We start from the raw sequence: 23,163 nt of genomic DNA on the forward strand, positions 1-23,163 counted from the left end.
TTCACTATACAAGTTTTTATAGCTGGCATCGTAGGAGATCGGATTTGTCAGTTAAACCACTTTGAAATATAACTATTTTCATTATCAAATTGAGTGTAATTTACTTTTTTTAACCCTCACACCCCAATTATGGGAGTGTATTAACCTTAGACGTTAAGTCCTTTTGTTCATACGTCACGCGCCACACAAATGTTTGGTGGTCATGTACATAGCATAGTTAATATCTCGAGCACAAAATAGTATTTTTATTTTTATTTTACAACATTTTAGGTGGTTCGAGCCGAATTGAAGATTATATAACATGGTTTACTTTAATTATTGCAAAAAAAAAAAGAAGAAAAAACAACAACAAAACAAAACCAATGCAAACAGATTTGCAAACAAAATTGGTCAAAACTGGCATTTTCACACTGGTTTCTCATGTCGAGATTATTTCTTCATCTTTCATATTTTTGCTCCGTGACACTGTATAAAAAATACATATAATTTAGTGAATTTCCAGGGTGATCAAAGTTCTTTATCTTCCATAATGTATTACGTATATGCGCAGTAACATGCTCAGTAGTGCAAAAAATTGATTTTTAGCTCAAACATTCCTAAACGCGTCAGTGGCACGCGATGTTTCGATCTGCGTACGTCATCTATTCCGCCATCTTTGTCCATTCTCGTTCGTAGCTGAGAACGTGGCAGTCACTAAATTAATCCTCTAATTACATATATGTCATACCACAAATTAGCAGATAAATGTCTGATTCGAAGTAGAGCAAAATATTTAAATATGTGTGTGGGCGTGAACCAAATTTGCACTAGCTTCAAACGAGACTACGCGTTGCTGAATAGTGTAATTATTTGCATTTGTAAAAATAGTAAAGATGAATTAACGAGAAGTCATGATACTAGTGTGTTCAGAATAACCGCGGTGTTGATTGGCAATGTAATTTGGACTGTTTTAGGAATATCTATATATAATCAACGTAAAACCATATTTATGTTTCTACTTCCCAACTAACGTTAATGTTTTGGCCCGGAGAGAAGATTTGTCAAAAATAACATCTTCTACATTTATTATTTCGAAGACTAATCTTCTGTTATAATGTCCCAAAGCATAATTCCTCCCCGGAGACCACATATGATAACACCTTTTTCATGTATGTTCTATCCAAAGAGAAATTTACGAGCTATGGTCCATGTATTTACCCGTCAACGTTTGATAGGACGTAGAAACGCGTATAACAATAATAGATAGACTCGATGCGCATCTAGTGAAGATTGCGATCTTTAATCAAGCGGAAAACAGTCTGAGTGAAAATAAGCTCCAAAAATGTACATATAAAATATTCCACCGAAAGTATATTCTGAAGGTGTAATTTAATACTGACTTCTATTGGATTGCCTTGTAAATATTCGTTTCGTCGATCTCGCCAGCAAAACATGACCAGGTGCGAGTTATTCGATCGAATACGTTGCTTCAAAATGTCGAAACCGCAGGAAACCCGAAGACATGATGGAATTTTCGTTCGATATTTAGAAAACATGATCGACGGGCCTTTGTTGCGAAATAACTGATAAGTGCCGTGATGATATTACACCTACTGAAAGAGATTCTCTTTTTGAGGACTATGTTACAACGCGACCTCTGCCAAAACGGTTGATATTACTAAATGTATCTGCCCTAAACATAATTCGTTATGATAATATTGTATAGAAAAAACTTGAAATTCCACAGTATATGAAGTCGGGGACATCATTAAACAATAATTACAGCAAGTATCCCTTTGAAGCCGCTAGTTTCAAGCATTTTTTACAAGAATGCTGTATTGTAATAGTGGTGATCTTGACCGCCCTATTGTGGACACGCGTCTAGGGAAGCCATGCTTTCTAATTGAAGTATCGTCGTTATCTTTTCAACTCCGCGGAGATGATGGGAGAGAATGAAACCGTAACGACGTGATATTACACTTTCACGAAGCTGTGGCGAACTGATGAAGTGCAATACACACCCTCTGTATCCTAGCAACAATCTGAGTTCTCAGTAGCTGTTTCAATAATTGTCTGCACCCGAGTTTTAGTGGCCGGACAAATAGGGACGCTACGATCACGCCGCGGTTCAAATGCAAAGCGTTTTACGTGCTTGTGCCTGTTACTACGGATTGCATTTGCATCCCCGGAAAATTTGAATTGTGGGTATTCTCGCTAAACGATCGATAAGTTTATCTGGAAGTGTGGCAGTCACTTACATTACCCATCCATCCTCCAAACGCAATCAGGCAATTTATCAATACGCTAGGGAGTCCGCTCTGGAAAAAAAAGTGATAGAAATACATGTATCTCTGTGAGTTCAACCGCGAGGAGTGAGGTCACAAAGTGACGTGAAAAACTGTCCCAATTAGCAGCTAGCGGTGTATTACTGATGGACTATAGTGAGTTGAATTAGATCTGGAAACAAGGGGTTTGTTTCTTAGCAGGCGTTCGGTGTTTATTCAATGTCTCGGGTTTCTAATTGCTGTATGTTTTCATTCGCAAGATCTCTGAAAGCTTCGACGACCTGGGACATATGCTCAGCGCTGTAAGTTAAAAAAAACGGCTTATTTCATCCATTGAATGTACAACGATGAGTTCGTTTTGACCAAAGACACACACCGGGCGCTATGCGTTGAGCTGAGTTGGTGAGAAGGTAACAGTTTTATCTTTAAGACAAGCACGATGATGAATTTTTAATCATATAACATCACTTGTTACATGTAATGAGTTAAATGTTTCTCCGAGTAAACGTTTATATTTGAGAGCAGGAAATACAAATTGAATATCCGTTCTTCGAAGTTTGAACGGGTTGAAGTTAAAATAACTCCGTTTTATGATAATGTATGACGAAATTTACAACAATTTAGAACTCCGCGAGAGCTAGACGCATTACTTGAATTCTGATTGTATCACTTCGCGATCTACATATATATTGATAAATGTACTCAATAGTTGGTAATTATAGGTATTTTTATAATGGATAATAAACTGGAATTCGAATAGGTCTGTTTAGACAGAATTCGCGGTATGTTTACCACAAAGGAGGAAATTAGTACATGTTAACTAAACAATACAAGATAATTCCGGCATCTGTCAAAAGTCAGTGGGAGCTACTTTGTTGTCGCTTCTTGATGGTGTAATAATATCACAGTCTGTGCTCGCCGCCATGTTAGAGTACATCTTGTTTTGTTAACCGAACTATGGCTTTAGTCGGTGTTTAGTGACCAGAACCGCTTTTCATATGCTTGACATAAACATGGTTTCAAAAATGAACCTATTCAACAAACGTCCTCGAAATAAAAAAACAACAACACACGTTGCAATCATGTATGTGGCTGGTTCAAGCAAGACCTTAAGAACTGGTTTCGTAAACAGTGTGAAGCTATCATATTTCTTTCGTTTTCATCGATTTAGAAGTTACTGAGTGAAGTCGTCGACATGTGTTGCAGCGTCACAGGGGCACACATCGCGAGAATGTCACTGTTTATATTACACTCTCATCATGGGAGCATATTTAAATAAATATAGTCAACTAATACTAGTCAGTTAGGCCAGCAGCATCGCAGTGCTTTAATATTATTAAATCAATTTCCCATGTTTTCTCTGTACTACACTGACTCCATCCCTGTCTTCTAAAGATGATGCTGGACCCAAACAAACTAATGTTAGTAACAAAACAAGGGATTGTCGATTTCTATCTCGATTTTGAAGCATAGTTATGGGTAATACTGTAAAATGACTAATTTTCACTGGGTTTAAATTTCACTGATTTACCATTTCAGGCATATTCAGTGGGTTTTAAATTCACGGTTTCGTCATTTAGATAATGTGTTCTATGCTAAATTTTACATATTCACTGGGTTTTAATTTAGCGCATTTTCCAGTCAGCGAAATAAGCTAAATTAAAACCTAGTGAATAATTACCTCCTTTACAGTATTCTATACTTGAAGATTAACCCAACCCATTGTTTAATTAGGCTGTATGCCATGTAATAACTTCCACAGCTGCGTCACATAATGTGTCCTGTCTCCAGCAAATCGCGTAACACCCGAGATATGTAAATATGGAGGCTACCGGAAATGACGTCACGGTGAATATTGTCTTATGATACCAGTGAGAGTATGCCAAATATTGCCTGTGTGGAGTTCGAAACTAATTTTCAATTTATTTTTACGGAAAAGGACACGTAAGGAATAATGGTAGTTTTCGGAATGATTATTGTACAATCAGTTCAAGTAATTGACGTTCTGATTCTCTCTCCGTACCATTTTCCGCCTGAATAGCACATGTTACGGCAAAATGCATAAACCTAATGCCGTGTAAATCAGATCTTGCTCAACCATCATCATCAAATATTGAGCTGAACAGTTTTTGTTTCGATTTTGCTCATTTGAATTTCGTATTTCGATATTCACTGAATTCCTGTGTGCTGTTGTTTAATATTTTTTAACAATTATCGGGGTTTAAAATTGAGTTTCATTACACCGAAATAAAAGAAAAATCAGTCACGCGAGATTGTGTACATACCGATTACATTTTCTAGTATTTATCCGTGACGTATAGTATATCGTTTGCATTTTTCAATTAAGTGTGTGTGATTCCTAATTAAACATGAAAAGGACATCGATATCAGTTCATCCCAAGTGTCAACAAAATTAATCGACTTCAAATAAGTGCCCAATTAACTATTTATTTATTTATCATTTTCGATGAAAAATTACTATTGAAACCAGAGGATTATGACTAGAAACTAGAGAACCGTTCATGAACCCCTATTAGAATAAAACATACATGCCACACCCAAGATGGCGTCGTTTCCTGTAGAAATGCTGCGTAGTTTACGATGTATTGAGAATGGTCTTGCAGTCGTCTTTACGGAGCTGTATAATTTAAAGCCAACTGGGAATATTTCATCATCACAAGATGTATTTTTTTTTACCATTTTACATTACTATTTATAATTCTACTTCTTTGAATCGCCGTGTTTCTATTGTTGCCACTGGGCAATGGCCGGATATATCACGTGGTTATTAATGAATATTTTATTATCATACTATTTTTCGTATTGTTCGTGTTGTTTTTACGAGGGAGATTTTCTCAGTAGATGTTTCACATCTGCCTTTGTGGAAAGAGGATAAACGAGCGATTTGAGAATTTCCAAATGTATGCACACACACGATGATTAAAATAGCTATTTCTGTTCTTTCTTCGCGGCGGCATATACTGACTTATCCTTGGCATTGCGGTTTCTATGTCAAAATGTCTGTTTTGCTTTCCATAGTGGTATTTCGATGTTCAAGTAAAATAACCCGCTGTCATTGTGAAATGTACTAATGTGCCTCATTTATCGATTTCATCTTGTGTACGTAAGATTCTTGTTCTGTAAGGTATACTTGTCTGAACTTTAAATTAATGATTTCACTTCCTTCGTTGCAAAGAAAGTAACAACCGTCATCCGTTTCATATTTTTGAAAATTCTGCCTTATAATTCTAACACGGCGATGAAGTTCATATTACTATTAGTACATTGTATTATGGAAAATTCTCTAATAATACTAACACAAAATTGAGAAGGACCTACCAATTGAAATATAATCTAATTCGGGATATTTCAAGGATTTTACGTTAGTTATGACCAGTTCCCAACATCTCTCTAGATTCCTGTTACTTCTGTCGAATTTATACCGTTCATTTTGGGGGAGATACACACTCCCCCGTGACCGTGACAACATCATTCCCAAATTAACTATATAATAAATTGGATGTTTTATAGTGTAGTGTAAGAGGATGTTTCATTTCTACGTTGGCTCTCGGCACACAAGTGAAAACTGTATATACGAGTGTGACTTTACGTCACTAAACACACTCATGTTCGATGTAGTGGCACTTAGAAAATGTTAAGGGTAGAAGAAAATATTCTGAGATCAACTCAGAAATATTTGAAGCACTCATACTATGTTAACATTGCATATAATGCGGAAGTGATGTTCAACTCCCCCTAAACGTGTCACGTGACAGGTCCTGGACCAGGGCGTGCAGAATATCTGGGAAAACATAGAGAAAATAATAAAGCAACCACCAAGAATAATATGAATTCAAAAAAATGAATCTAAGGTCACAAACTGTTTAGACCTTCTGACAATTTAGTCGAAATTCAACGAATTCTCCTTCATACGTCGGTACATGTTGTGACGGCCTGTCCGGGTGTCCCAGATGCATGTATGCGCACAGCCACCGTGAATCAGATGACAATGCCCAACGATTTGTGTTCTTCGAAGAGATGATAACACAAATGCAGTTATTCTCCTTGACGCCTTCAGCGGCGTGTAGCTTAAAATGCCGTGAAAGCGGGTCAAATAAGCTTTTACGCATGCAATGCGTGTTACCTATACAATTACAACATAATAAGCCATTATTATTTATGTGTGTAGTAGTAGAATGTAAATTCATCAGCAATCTTGAAAAAACGTAATGCACCCATAGTTCAACAATCAGTATCGATTTGAGCATAGCTTCGTGATTGCTGTGAGTGTTTTCAAAACGCCTTTGTACCATTATGTTTGAGTAAGTCTTGTTAATATACTCTCTCTACGTACTCGTTATAAGTACATGGTGGTTTAGAGGTGTGTGTAATTAGTCAATTTTCTTCGAAAATTGAAGGCGTTCCATGTAACATTAGACGCCCCCTTCCACAAAATTGTACTTTGATTTGTTAGAGCTTATGTCGCCGGTTGAATCACTATTAAATTACAGTGGAGAACATACATGACTGCTGTTTGAATCATTTAAACAACAACTTCAATCAACAACAATCTCGAAATCCCATAATTTACGTTTGCATTTTTTAAAGCTTTTATTTCAAATCGCAACTTTTATTATGACCGTGACACAAACGCGGAATTCGTCTTTTGAATACAACTCCCCCCCCCCGCCTCTCCAATGTATTACCTACTGTGTCACGACTTTGTTTTTTAATACATGATGGTAATTAATGTTTTGCCTCTACCGACGATTTCACAGTCTAGACATACTTTTTATTTTTTTCATTTTCTAGACAGTTGTCCCGCAGGTAAGCTACCATGATGAGTAAAATGCCTTTTTTGTGTATTTTTGGTTAAATTTAGAACACATTAAAAAAATCAGTTCGTACTGGAGAACATTGTAACAACATATGACATTCCCAAGCTCTGGCCTCCTGGCATACATATTGGATTCACTTGTTTTGAAGATTATTCGGGAAGTTTTACTACATCAAAGAACTGTCAAATATAGTAATCATAATATATATATTAACAAAATCTGGCACGACCCATATCTCTTGCTTGAAATTGTCCGGTATGCATTTACTTTCGCATTACGTCTTGTCAGAAATCTTGCACTTTATAGAGTAGGGGTGTACAACTGTACATTGTTATTTTATTTTCATATCTTATATATATCAGGTTAAATATCGATTAACATTGGTTAGTTTGACTTGATTGAAAAATTACAAATTATATTGATAAAAATGATGACTCAAAAGGAAGTGAAACAATTCTCTAGTTATTCACGGAAACGATATGAAAGTCAGAATAATGCGACCGTGAGTCAGAGATGTGTTAAACAATTGACAGCGAGCTGAACTCAACACATCGGGGTTCACACGAATATATCATCATCTTGAACCCCATGCATGTACTGACCAAATGACGATAATACACACATAAAAAGGGACTAACACATCATTGCATGTAATATATTTACTTTTAGACTAATATTTCTACGATGCGATGCGTATGCTATTTATTGCATTTTAATTACCCCGTGTCACTCATTGTTTAAAATCTATGGAAATGATCGCCTGACATGATATGAAGTCTAAATTAGTAATAAATGGAATGTCTTCTTCGACATTCATCTTGCTATTTCCCCGCATTTTTAATTGAGTCTGGTTGCTTCACACCTTGATAAGTTGATCATTATCAATGGTATCGGTGACAGCTGACATGTTTGATTTATTCTGCCTTAGTGCCGCCTCATACTGTACATAGAACTCATTAACGCATGTTTACGCTACGAGCGATAGATTCAAACTCTCGCCAATCGATTCTGATGATTGTGTCCAGGTGTTGGGATAACATGGACAGGTCGTAGTTGATTGAAATAAAATCGGTTCTGATATACTCGGGCTCTCTTTATCTTATTTTTTTAAATCTTTATCTTAGTTTTTTAGGACGAAAATATAGAATTATTTGTTTCTGGTCAGCGCGCGCGTCAGTTTAAAGGATACCGCTCACGACCGTTTATCTGGTTTCTGTCAAAAATAGAAAAAAATAGAAAAAGGGTTTGTCACCACGACATATTTTTGAAATGTCTCAGGCATAGACACAGTTTTTCTTAGCATTGACTGGGCACACCGTTATTGTTTAGTCGTATTCGACCATATTTTGGAATTCGACCATTCATTCAAATCTGAATGATCCCGTCTTCCCGGTGTGGGTGGCCCAACTCTAGAGGGCGTTTATTATAAGGGGTTCCGTAGTTTCGATAAACTGACCAGTGTGTTATTTAAAAACAACTTTGGCGCCAGTAAAAGCCGTTTCATCTATGAAAACGTGTATTTTTTATTCTGTCGTGGTGTAGATACGTAGCTCAAGTTTAAATTTACTGTCACAATACCTCACTAGTATGATGAAAATGCCTCAAATCCCGCAGCACTAGCCGAGAACTGATGTATTGATATCGAATCGAGTAACCGTGATTCATACATAAAATCACGGACGATGTTAACGCATCGATAGCCAGTGTTACGATTCCCTGAAATAATAATGTTAAAACTTTAAGAAACCTTGTATAAATGTCTCATGTAAATCTCAAGGAGATGTGCCTATACTTGTGGTTTATAATTAGTTTCCTAACATTGTCAGTTCGCTTCGTTAACGTTTACAAAGCCGCCGCTCTCAGTGAATGCATCCAGCCGACCAAACACGCCACTGTTATAACTGCATAGAGCCGACACGGTAGACTGGCATACACCTCTCCCTAGATGAAATAGGTCACGCTATATTGGCGGTACTGCTGACACAAAGTTACAGCATCGGCGTTGTGACCCATTGCCTTGTCAAACACTCGTAGCGGGGAATGCTATAACCCTCCTTAGATCCGTCGGAATGTCAGTGGTATGACGACCCGAGCTGCTTGTCAATAGCCACTGGCATTGTAATTTGAAAATTCAAAGAGGTTTTTTGTAGAGCTTTCACAAATAGGTGGTCATTATTCAGTAATTGTTCCATTATCAACTGTGGACCGGCCCTTGAACTCCGAATTCTTCCTTTGTATGAGATTGATTCGGATTAAACCCGGGCAATCACGAGTAAAATAATCGATTGAAATCACTACGCTCAAATGGCCATTTGTTGCACCATTTATTTCGTTAAAATTAATATTTTCCATACAAAGTTTGTTTTATTCGTTGCAAATGCAAAACTGAGATAAAGAATATTCATAACCTCCGCGGGAAATATTATTTTGAATCGTTCACCTAGGGAGCTTTAGCAATGCCACTTATCCTATGCATTAACAATTAATGGAAGCGCTGTATTGATGTCTGGTCCGTGTGCAGTATTCAACGGGGTCATTTTGGAACCCCCTACAAAGCTCCGTTATTTGTGCATTGTGGGTCATTCAGGGTCAAATTAGAGATAATGATCGTTACATGTAGCTGTACTTGACAAAGGTATATCCGTCTCTTACTTATATGGCTTTAAACTGTCCCGAAACACACCACCGTGTGCGCGGCAGACATACGTATTTACTGGTATAACTGCTTCCTACCCCACTTAGACTGGAATCAACGGCAAACAAAGCACAACTTCCGCCGTGTACAACTCGGCTCGCTGATGGTAGCCATGTCATTTATTAGTTAGACGACGTCGGTGGTCAAGCAACAAGTTTTAACCAACTTCTATGTTATTTTTTCCCCTCTACAGTGATGGTGTTTTTCAGGGGAGGACATGAACGGATACCATGGTTTGATGCGTAACCTGATAAGATGTCTCGTCGTAGTATTGATACTGCGATCGCAAGGTAGGCCTTGAATTGTTATTTCTGTGCCCGTTATACAAATAGATCCATGCAACTTCACTCAGTCTGTTTACAAATACAATGCCTGTTGCTTGTCGAAAAGTGGTAAAGTTTCTAAAACTACTAAATATGAACTACGTACATTAAAACAAAACAAAAAATACGACCGCCATTTATTAACATCATCTGGTGTGACCTTCGCGTCGTCCATTTTGGAGCGCCGTATTCAGGTCACCTAGAGGAGGGACCTATGGACAGTAGACAATGTTTGTTCCGTTAAATTCAGCCAATCATAGCCTTTAACCCGATGGTGTCCTATAAAACGCCCATGTGAAAGTACTGATATCAATTAGCGCGAATGATAACTTGGGCTCGCTCGGTATCAGCGAGAAATATTACCGTCACTGGTTCGAGTATTCCCAGCCGGTTAAATGTTTGCAATATTGCACTGAATATCGGATCAGATACTCGACTCTATGGTATTAATTATATACTACAAAAAAGCTGGGGTACTCACAACCGACCACTGTTTGTTAAAATAACGTTTCATTCTTACTCAGTAGATCGTCAGTTCTAAAAATAGCCCGCTATAATCCGGACAAATATTTCCAGTGTGTTCGTCTTTTCAATTGGCACTCCAACAACGGACAGTAATTAGCTCGATTACGAGGTATCACGAGGGCCCTGAGAACGAAACCTCTGCAATTATCGAGGAAAAATTGCGTGTTTTTCTGTTGACCCAGCCCCGCTGATAAAACTGAGTGGAAACTGTTATTATCATCGACAGGCGAGTGTGCGTACGAGATGACATTGTGGAACCCCCACCGTTCAATAATTGACGGCAGACATGTTGTTATTATGAAAAGTTATCGATTTCAAATTTGAGGGAGATTATTACAACATGTCTTGCCTTGTCAAGTTAACTCGCGTACACGTCGTCTGTTTATTTGTCTACAGCCAGTGCGTCGGTACACATCACTGACTGAATCAAGCTCGGCGAACACTATACTTACTCAAACCTAGACTCTACGCGTTTATTCAAAAACTGTTCGGGTTATAGGGAGGTTTCAATGCATCACTGGTTTATATAGCCCTGAGCCGGATTTTTGTGTAGGATCGGAACAAAAGGACAGCGCTGCGAATCTGTTGTCGACAACAAGAAACTTGCTTTAAATAGTTACATAGTTAGAGGTTGTTTTTATCTACCCTCAGTTACATGTATAATGGTGTCCGTAAAACGAGATTAGGGCGTGTGTAGTTGAATGACCTTTCCTATGACTCTAACTTTTGTGAGAATTGTGTATGTCTGTGCAAAGGTGTCGGCGTGGTGCTCCCGATTGTGACGATTTGTCAGTGTGCCAGTCAGTTATTTCCGTATGATACGAAGGCCTTGATGGCTTTCTAGTATTCCAATCGAGCAGACGGTTTAATGTATCATTGTCATATGAATACTGGCTATGGACCACATGCATCATATTATTTGACATAACCGACCACCCCCCCCCCCCGTGCAAAGACCTTTAGATAAGAATTGACTTTCATATCTTTATACAAAATAAATATATAATCGCTCGCTATCGCGGCCCGTGAGAGTAGCAGCCAATCTTGGAAAGTGGGGAGCCTTGAAAACTAAGGTTTAGTTACGTCATAGTCGAGTGACTGTGCTGATAAATTCTGACCAAACAAACCAAGAGAATGTACAGACTACAGTTTGTAGTAAAAAGTGGTAACTCCTAACTCGTCGCCGTGGGGATGGCCTCACTCATCTTCGAAAACAAACTTGAGTGAAATGTGAAAATTGACATTGGCATTTAAATTCATAACAACAAACAATGATATATTTTCTAATAATTTCCATTTACGGAGTTTCGAACCGAGAATACGTTCGGTATGTGTTCAGTCTGGGGATTCAGGCAATTCGTCGAGAAACAAGAATTCAAAGTGTCATCATGTTAAATGTCAAATTTTGCATTTATATTTTGGTTTCTGTTTTCGGTTAGTATATTCATTGAGAAATTCTCTGCCATATTGCATTGAACATATGCTCAGAGTGCAAAATTTGAATTAAACGCGAACTCTTATTGTGTGTTGGGAGATTCTGTGCAAGCGTAAAAATATTACCGTCGCGACAAACCATATATTATCATATTCGGGCACAAATCGAAATTCGAAGCCAGGCACATGTTATTGGAACGAACATAGTGTTTTCTCCCGTAAATAGAATCCGCCATATTGATAACAAGTTCATTTCATTCTGATAAATCATAAATCCCATGCTTAAATTTAAAAACAGTACGTCACTTCCTGTGTTCTTTCAGCGTTGCTACGCGATCGTGAAGTCCTGAATACAGTTTTGTCAACAATTTGTTTATTAATTCGAAAAATAAATATCAGTCAACGTCAGTAATTAGATCAGTTCGTTGTTATCATTTCATTGATGATTATGTTTGCGAATATCTTATAAATATTTTTTAAAATAGTCAAAATCACGGATCGTATGTATGCTGATTAAAAATTCAACTACTGGCAAGTAACACGAGCGTCAAATAGTTCCTTTCTAAGAAAAACTTAAACCAATCTCAGCATGGTTATGTTGTTTTACAGCTAATAATCTTTATGTTTTGTTGCCACATTCCTACATAATACCATTTTCCTCCAACTTTTGTTTTGTTTACTCCGTTATCTACTCTTTTCAAGATGGACTAAATGCAGAAGCCACCCAGTACCGCTTGGACTGTCCCGCATTACACGTGGCGCTCTCAACGGACATTAGCTTGGAGTATACACTCTCGGGAGAAGTAGAGAACGGATTTGTGCAACTCTACGATGTTGCGCAAAACGAGGAACGCAACAGGAAAGATCTTCCCGCGCAAACTCATGGATTCTTGATATACGACTGTAGCCTGTTCGATCATGTTGGGATCTTCGAATTCCGTCTTTACGACGAGGATTATACCTTGCTCGGCCAAAGCTGCACCATTGACGTGCAATGGCCATCTGTGGAGTTTATTCACGATAGGACGCACGTTGCTATGACGACGGGTGTCACGGCAACCATGCGCGTCCGTACCCCTGTCTGTGGAGTTTTGAATTATAATCGGTATGAGACTATTGTTATTGTGGAATACGTGGGGACGAATCACTCAACAGCTGAGCAGTACGGTACACCCGTTGCGCAGTACAACACTGGTCAAATACAGCGTGTCGGCAATGCTGAGTTTGAGTGTAAATATTTTGACAGGGCTGGGTTGTATCAATTCGTCATGCTGTCATCATACGGGGATTACGTCAGTAACGAATCTGTGATCGCCATAAGCTCGTTTCTTCAGGTACAATGGAGCGACAATTATCACATACATATGCAAATGCCGACAATTTTTCCATGCGATTACGCCATCACCGTCGGCTACACTACACCAGCTTGTAAAAGTTCAGATGACAAAATTCGGGCATTCGCACAGAGGATCCACTCGGAGCATCTGGCGCCACAACTGGAATACTCATCGGAGCGGAGAGTGTCAGCGGACGCCGAGTCGGTTGACTTCACATGCGAAGCGTTTGATTTGGATTCTACCATAGTCGGGTACTGCTTTAAGTACGTAAGCATCACCCAGACCGGGGCCGTCCACGAACAGACTCAGGCATGTGTGTCCAACAGTTTACAAGAAGGTAAGTGACAAATAAATGGGCAATTGTTAATTCTGTTCTTCCATATTTTTACATTTTTCTGGTACATTACACCTGTGCACAATCCTGATTCGTAAAATATGTACCAGTATCCGGCTTACATTGATATATTACTCGTTAAGCGTTTTCGAAACTGTCCCATAAGAGACTTAAAAAATAGGTATATAAATGTGTTCTACATTATACTATAGGTCAATAGTTTTCCCAATATCCCGAGCGACAACATTAATAGGTATACTATCATTTCCACCATATCGTCACGTTGCATCTATGTTTTATACCAATGTTTTATACATGCTTCCACGTACTAGTACTTCAAAATCGGTATAGAGGTGTATTTCTGGAATGGAAAACTGTCACTGATAATGTTGTTTCGCTTGAATTGCCACTATGATCAACTACATTGTATGTAGTTCGAATGGTAATAGTAACATATTGCTGTCCAATCAGAACCAGCTACTGAATTGCTATTATTATCATAACGTATTGCTGTCCAATCAGAACCGGCTTCTGATTATTATTATCATAACGTATTGCTGTCCAATCAGAACCGGCTACTGACTTGCTATTATTATCATAACATGCTGCTGTCCAATCAGAACCGGCTTCTGATTATTGTTATCATAACATGCTGCTGTCCAATCAGAACCGGCTACTGACTTGCTATTATTATTATAACGTATTGCTGTCCAATCAGAACCGGCTTCTGATTATTATTATTATAACATGCTGCTGTCCAATCAGAACCGGCTTCTGATTATTATTATTATAACATACTGCTGTCCAATCAGAACCGGCTTCTGATTATTATTATTATAACATGCTGCTGTCCAATCAGAACCGGCTTCTGATTATTATTATCATAACATGCTGCTGTCCAATCAGAACCGGCTACTGATATGCTATTATTATCATAACATGTTGCTGTCCAATCAGAACCGGCTACTGATATGCTATTATTATCATAACATGCTGCTGTCCAATCAGAACCGGCTACTGACTTGCTATTATTATCATAACATGTTGCTGTCCAATCAGAACCGGCTACTGATATACTATTATTATCATTTATTCGACTATGTAGAGGGGTGAAGTTTAAATCATCGGTTAAGGGGTATAGTTAACTCGACCACTGTAACACGGGAAGTCATCGCACTATACCCCGGTGGAATGTATATAAAACTATTTATTATATCCGGTCATACTGCAGTAATCCGCTAATTGTTAAATCTCGGCTCCGGGTGTATAAGAGGAAAAGATGGCTGCAAAATTTATTATGACGCAAACTACGATACGTGGTGCTACGCGATATTATTCAACTGACAATCCGTATGTGGTACCGTTCTTTATTTTGTCGTACACAGCCTTGAATATATACGAAATACAATTGTGATGTTACTTTATAATTTTGGTGCAAAGTTAGCATAATCTTCGCCAGAAAACATGTTTCAAACAGTTAGTATGAGTACTTCCACATGGTTTTTGATAACGCCCCCGACGACACGCCATACTCCCAACAGGACGACTTTCAGACGAATGGGGGGGGGGGGGGGTATACACCAATATAATGAAAATGCAGTAATCAGCAGGCACCATTAGCAAGTATACCAACAATTGTTGGTTATTTCGTATATAATAGAAAGAGGGTGTCAACGCCGAGTGGGAGTCGCCAGTCACAAACGCTTTAATGTGGGATAGAATTTTCCAATTAAGATACATTTCCATAAAATCCATTGATAGATGGGGATGAGAACAGGGTAGTGTTTTTTTTGGAATAATCTGGAATCACTGCATGGTTACAAGATCATAACAAACCAAACTGTTCAGTATTGGGGATATCATTTTTTCATGTTTTAAATTTTTTTTTGAATAATTTATTGCAATCACAAAATTGCAAACTTGTTGTGAAATGTTGGCGGCGACAATGCGTTTACGCTCGTTCACTGTTGATATTATAACAGTTCTTTAATCCCATAATGCCATACTTGATATTGCGAAAAGGCATTTAATATTCAATTTGTATAAATACAACATTAAAGAACAAACACAGGAATTCATAACCATCGAGATGAGTAGTAGTTGTTACATTAACAATGACTCAATGTGCGAATACTCGAAACCACAGCCAATGGAGGTGATGTGAGTTCTCACGTGATGTCCCAATGTTTACAGTATCGTATATTTAATCAAGCAACATCGGTTCATACCCTTCCCCGAAACCGTGTTATTTTTAGAACAAATGCATCGCATATTATGTTTTTGTTTTCTCTTAAAATTACAATTAACTCTTCATCGTTGCCGACTGTTGCCATGTGTTACCATGACATAACGCATGTAACCTAATCAGACACGTTAGATGAGTCGTAAGAGCCGCATTTTTCCGCCGCTGCTCTCTCTGAACTCTGTGACAACACACACTGAATGCGATAAATATAAATGGAATACTCTAGACCACCTGAACCCATCTAACCGGAAATCAACTCTAAGCTATCGGAAAAGTATTACCAATCTAGCGCATAATACATGCAAATCAAGGACCAGCTTCTAACTGGAGGCAGATGCGAAGGATCCCTGAGCGTTGCTTTTTACATATAGAATTACCGGCCAGGACAACCATTTAACCGTCAATCTCGCAAGCTAAAACTATAGCTGATTGTTTTGTTTGAGTCTTGGATTTGCCACCGAAAAGATTTTAAGCTGAGAACGCTCATCGTTGAATCATATCATTCGTTATATGGGGACTGGAATTAGTTTCAACCTCATTCATCACGCGACATAACGAGGGGGTATCCTGCATGTTGAATAGACGTAATTTGAAAAACTACATTAATCTGCTAATGTGACATTCACGATTTGGGGACAGCGATACTAATTAGAATTTCCCGAGACAATTACGGTTCTCACAATCTCGCTAGTCGATGTATCATTATTTTGAGCAATGGGCCAGTAAATGGCTCCGCAAACAAGGTCATTGGTTGGCACGCAATGATACGTCCATTGGCAAGATAAATTACTAGGATCGCCTACCGTTTATATGGACTGCATACAATTCATCAAAGCTATCACGCCACAAATTTAATCAACTAGGATTTCATTCTTTCCAATCAGTGAGATCAGTTAATTTTCAGAGAATGGTCATTCCCGCTTGTGCTAAGTGATCTGTATCCGTGATATGCAAATTTATGCAAATTATGTTATAATTCCCACACCCACGAAACACACTGAACGACTGTCTTGGGAGATGGATAGTGTATTTCATTTTAATAAAGCTACAGCTCGGTAAATGCGCCGTTTTATGAATTTATAAAATGTATTATGTTTTTTTTTTGTTTCACTTCTTAACGTGAAACTTTCAATGACTTTCTTGAGTAAACTAGGTAGGCTTACTGCTATTACGTGCACCCTTACGCGTATTGTCTGAGTCTAAGCAGAACTTTCTCTACTGAAAATTCAAGTTTCGCTCACGTATGCTTCGCACGTCGCGCGAGTCACTGATTTTGACATCCCAAGTTTCGGAATATTGTTCGGATTAAAAACAAAACAAAAACATGATTGTGTCATCGCTCTATGCATCTTGCAGGCAGGGGCTGATGTTTTATGTATCGACCGGTAAAAAATTCAATAAATATATATATATTTTTTAATTTCCGCGTACATTATGAATGAGTGGTTGGGAAGGAGACGATCCGTATCTCCGAAAATGCGATTGCTGTTTTCTTTCCTGGTTTTACAATTTTACAAACCTCCATTTAGAGCAAACAATGGTAAATTGGTGGCACGTGTCGTTTCATGTTTCGCATTCGTGCTCTAGCATGTGAGACGAGAGATGTAAATGTTTAGGCAGTTCAATGATAAATTGCCCACTAAATGAATGACAATCATTTGTTAATGTAGAAGGACTCACAATTGAGGTAACTCGACACAGACCTTGTAATATATTGGGCAATATTCCCTCGTTTCTTGAACACATAACAATATGTGTACACGCCATTTATGGTAACATTCTATCAGCCATGTTGATTTGTCTGGCTGAATTGGAGTGCCATCTTATCACCTAAAACACTGGCGAAATATGCCCCAGTTCCGACGTATTCCCTGCCCATGAATGGCGAAGAATTTACCCTGTACCTTTGCGCAAATTTATCTTTCTCTGAGTCTGAGTCTGTGTTCAGCTTATTTTAATAGTAGAATTTATTTTCCAAAACAAGTTGAAAATTTAATAAATACAAACTTACATACAAGAAAAAAAGAAAAAAAATGGGCATGCCTTAGCTACTAACTATAGAGAGACGTGTAGCTGCTAGGATTACGTAACAGTACCAAATATCACCACTAAAATCTACAACTCTTATCACACATATTGATGCCAATGCCCTCATAGACAGACACGGGCGCGGTGTTTTCACTCTCTACCGTATGTTGCAGTAATGCACTCATAGATGGAGTGTGTAATTTTCATTACATCGCGGTGTTCGGTACCCGTGGTCAAAATTCCATTTCAATTTATCGACATTATTCTTTGAAAGCTTAATCATTTATTAAAGGCTAGTGCGGAGACTTATTTTTACATTACGATTTGTAATATTGGTAATTGCATACGAGCTGTTAGTAAAGGGCCAATGACGTGAAAGCTACAATGATATTGCCTTCAAGCAAGCACCTTGGAAAGGAATGTCCCTTTCTATTCCGCGCGACTGTTACAATTACTGGGATTCCGCTATCTGTAAATTAACTGAACAGAGAGTGGAAATGTACTTGGTTTGCAATTACCCTGGAACGAGGAGGACGTAGTATCGCCACGGGATGTTCGTCTCGCCGACCCAAACCATTCCGCCTGAATGTTTTCACAGCTAATTTCACACAACTAAAGGATTACTCACGCTACGTCACACCTCGGCACTTTCTGTAATATTGATAACCAACCTTCGTAATACAGAATATTTACTGAAAAAAAATGTGTCTGCCCGTTCTCATACACATCGAGAATTATTGTGATTTTCGGTGGCTAGTTATAGAGCGCGGTTTGTATTGATAAGGAGCAGACGACATCTAGGGTATCCCGCCTTCCTGGATTCGGAGTTTGTACAATATCCGTTTGACCTAAGACAATGAGTCATACTTGTTACAATGAGTACAAATTATACATATTGTACATGGCTGTTGCTAGAGGCCGTTGCTACGGCTAGAACTAAGACACTAAAAAATCGCATTATTGCTCAACCCTACTATTATAATATCCCAATATCGGGTCATTCGTCCAAGTTCATAGTCCTAACATGCAAAGAAGTATTCCATTTTGTTTTTCAAAGATCTTTGTCTGCTTATGCAAAGTACATTTAAATTACAGTTCACATCAACGTCATCGACCTTCCGAATAAGTCGCGCCCTCCAGCGACAAAGCGTTGTTATTGACGTATAATGGTGTCACTCACATCATCGCTACTCTTTGTAGAAGTCCGTCGGTCAATAAAAATACCGTATTATAGATGACGGATGACACGACTAAATAACAATTAACAATAATAACAGTTGTCTGTTTAAAAGTCGTTTATCACTTACGGCCATTTACTTCACCCTGACGTCACGGAAGTGCTTCGTCGTCAGGGGGCGCGATTATTTAAACGATGCATTTTATTTCGCATTTCGGGTGTCCGAGTGTAATATAAAATTGTTGGCTCTATAAATGGCTAATAGTACTTAATATTGTTGAATGTGACTTGTGTCTCTGTGAATGAAACTAGGTCATCTTGAATGTTGCTATAAAAGAACACGAACTATTACTGACATCTCTGTTTAATGCTTATTCAAGTGGAATAAAAATATTTTGTCGTTTTGCTCATAAAATGTAATGAGAAATTCAAGCGAAATATTATGAAAATATCGTAAAAGATTTAGAACTGTCATCGCTCCATAATGCAATAGTAATCTACTTGGGAAGTCCTAACTTCCGGTGTATTGAAAAAGAACAGTCAACATTCTTGATTGGACAGGAAAAGATTGGATTGAAAACTCTGGTCGTAATTATTCATGGCAGTCCCAACGACAAATAGGTTTAATGCGAACAAGTCTGTAAAGTGTAATGATGGTAATATTGTGTGTCTAGGCAAACATCCACTCCAGGGTCGTGTGCGCTTATTAAAAAGCGCTCACTTCTCTTGGTGAACCCTGGAAATTCTGGCTCGAGAGTAGTGTACTATTACTAAAAAAGACACCTCTAGCGAAACCGAATCTCATAACAAATTTACTTAAAAGATTAAAAACAAGCATACAAGACAACATCCCATGATTCCTTGATGCATTCCCTGGAAAAATATTCAATTAACACTTTTTAAATGTTAAATGTAAACAGCTCCTTATGCTGTATGTAAATCGTGCTTTATTATCCAGCGTGTAATTTTAGCTAATTTGGCTAATATGTATTTGGCTAATATGTATGTATTATTGTAGCTAATTCAGAAAAAGATATATGTTCACAACGAGATCTTGTCATATTGATTAAAATTATGTGCTGTTCATACATTGGGTCGAATTCGCCAACTGGTATTACATGGTATTACCCATAGCAAAGTGTATGCGAGTACAGTGTTGTGTTGGCAAATAAAATATTGGTCGTCCATTTGGGTATTTGTATTTCAGTTCATGATTTCGGCACGACCTACACATCTAGAAGAATAGTAAATATTAGAACCTAATGCCAGCCTCCTGTTGCAGAATTAAATACGGCAGAATTATACATCTAGACAAAAATTCTCCACCACGCTGAAATAAAATCTACAACCCCGGTGTTCCACTGACAGTCGATCACCCCGGGCAAAAGACAATAGTATTGATATAAAGAACGTGAGGATACTAATAATCCTGAATGTTAATGAAAAAATAAATTGCCCATGGACGATGCGATGACAGTTCTCTCGACAGCCTCGGGCATCTTAAGCCCATGTTCCGAAATCTGGCATTTATATCAATAGCACAGTTCCCGATAGTTCCTTAGACTGACATCTCCAGCGCTCTTGTAAAAGGAAGGAAATGGAAAGTTGTATTTCTCGAGTTCGATCTGTAAGCACCGAGAGAGCTCCTATTACTTGGTTGCAACCCCGTACAGTAGATCCATAATCATCAGTTGCAAATCGTTGCATTCGAAAGTTCACTTAAGTGATTTCCCCGTGCCATGCACTCGAGAGTATTGTCTGACCTCTCCCCTACTCTGTATAGTTTGACGCCGGGGCACACCGTACACCTGTCACGACGTCGTTTTTACTCTGCGGTGAAAATCAAAACGTCAACCATAGCTGCTAACGTAATGGACGAGCTCCTAACTGTATAGGTACTGAAAGCAGCGCTTGACAGTAAAGAAATCAAAATGGTGAAAAATGACCACTTGATGTAGCGTCGATAATAAATCTCCTTCACTCTGGTGAACGCTTAAATGAGATTTCGTGTAAATATAGTCACCAAAGTGAGCAATGGTTTCTCAGCCGATGCCGGAGCGTCCATGTCTAACATGCTTACATGAAGCATATTTTTCTATTAATTAATTGACTAACATGATTTCTGTCAATTAAAATCGGTTTTCACATTTTACTAATAGATCGATCGGAGTGAATATCTTAAAGTTCATTGACGATTCATGTTCAATGGGTGACGATTGAAGTTAAAATAAAAAAAAACGAGTAAAAAGGTCAAAACTCGACAATATGTCAATTGAATAGCCCTAACGTTAAAGTGATGCCTGAATCACTCCCCGTTGTCTGAATGAAGTAGTTCGTTGAATGAAACCGTCATTTGCCACTGTCACCAAGCAAATCTATACTGCAAACAATCATATCCCCTATCTCCATCGACCGTGCAATTATATTAAGTCGTTTTGCTGCAGCAATGTGAAAGCCGGGTCAATAAAGCAAGCTATGGCAAATTAAAGGATGTAGACTGTGATCCCACTTAAGATTCGAGATGATAGGGGGATAAAACGGGATTTAATCACATCGTTGAAATCACAGGTGACATTTTAGATCACAGCCCTCTGGCCCTCGTTCCTTCAAGTTGGCATATGAGTTAATGAAGGAAGAAGATGTCGGGGTAGATTTAGATTTCTAGTCGGGTTGGACAAAGTACTTTGCGAATTATTGCAACTGGTTAGCATATATATTGCAATTGTGCTCATATATTTGGTCAATGTGTGTTGTTAGCGTATCAGTGGCAGCATGTACATCCTCTAGGCGCGATACTCGCTACGGTTACGCCACTGCATCTCGGACCACGATGTCGATACCACATTACGTAGTTTTATTTTAGTAGTGTATTTATCCCACGCTCCAGTGATGACATACACATGGCAGCACTCTCTAAGATCTTGACAACGCGTCTTAATAAATACTAGTACGTGTGCAAGAATGTTGAGTAGACCATTTTCCGTCCACTGCGAGTTCTCGCGATATGCGTGAAATCGAACGTCGAAACAGGACAAACAAAGTTCATAGCGTCGCAGTGACGTCATACATCGCATGGGATTCGACAAACGCGACAGTATTTCCAGGCTTAATAATGTGCTATACGCAATTGATAATGATCAATTTTGATCAATCTATACGCAACATTCCCCTCTCAAAGAGGTTTTTCGACATTGATCTGTACAGAAAGAAATTTGAGTTCAAAAACGCGCAACTTACGCACAATGCGCGAGATCTCACAGTGAACGGTAAATCACATATTGAAAATATTGACGAGTAATGTCATATTTTACAGAAGTCAGATGCAAGGACAGACTTGTAACATGCAACTATAATGGTATGCACAAATTACCTAACATTTTATTCTTTACAATTAAAGAAAGTGTATGAAGCAGACATACAAACACTAATATAAATGTATAAACTGAAGTAAGCATCGTGTATTCAAGTACGCAAAAGGACATAGTTCATTACACACAGGAGTCAGGAATCCACCTGCCACAAAACAATCGTAATTAGAAATGTTAAATGTCTCTAATGATTTACTGATGGGGAGTGTAGCGAACTGGACAAAGAATTCACGGCATGGCAATCATAGCGAGATATTGAGACAACACACGCTGGGGAATCATTGCCAAGTCTCGCAATATTACTTGGCAATGCTAGTTATATATGCGACATTTCTTTAGATTACACCTGTCAAGGTAGAATGCGCATGATTGAGATGAAACCTCATATTAGCCCGACAGATCTAACACGACAGTTCGTGTCGCTGACTCTCCCGAGACCGCCGGACACGGCCGCCATCTGTGCCTATAAAACAATGAGTCACACTTTTCGAACTGTCACACTCTTGCGTGTTCGTACTGTGAGTGAGTAACAATAATACTAGCTTACACTGTCCGGTGTATTGTTTTACTCCAGTACGAATACATTATTCGAAAA

The 23,163-nt window shown here is 38.4% G+C and overlaps 1 protein-coding gene across 3 annotated transcripts in view; it reads left to right on the forward strand.

Moving 5' to 3' along the window:
* The window catches only part of LOC102807554 (uncharacterized), a 60,079-nt gene that overhangs the window by 14,637 nt on the left and 22,279 nt on the right, over positions 1-23,163 (forward strand). For 2 of the 3 annotated variants that reach the window (XM_078007258.2, XM_085497877.1), the window contains exons 2-3: positions 9,991-10,087; positions 12,782-13,753. In XM_078007258.2, the coding sequence (XP_077863384.1) occupies positions 10,015-10,087; positions 12,782-13,753 (1,045 nt within the window). In that variant the 5' untranslated portion in view covers positions 9,991-10,014. Of the gene's footprint in view, positions 1-9,593; positions 9,738-9,990; positions 10,088-12,781; positions 13,754-23,163 lie in introns of those variants that run through there. The other variant, XM_085497876.1, reaches the window with a different exon arrangement.

The sequence above is a fragment of the Saccoglossus kowalevskii genome, chromosome 4 (genome assembly GCF_978046115.1).
Source record: "Saccoglossus kowalevskii chromosome 4, keSacKowa6.1, whole genome shotgun sequence".
Lineage (NCBI taxonomy): Eukaryota > Metazoa > Hemichordata > Enteropneusta > Harrimaniidae > Saccoglossus > Saccoglossus kowalevskii.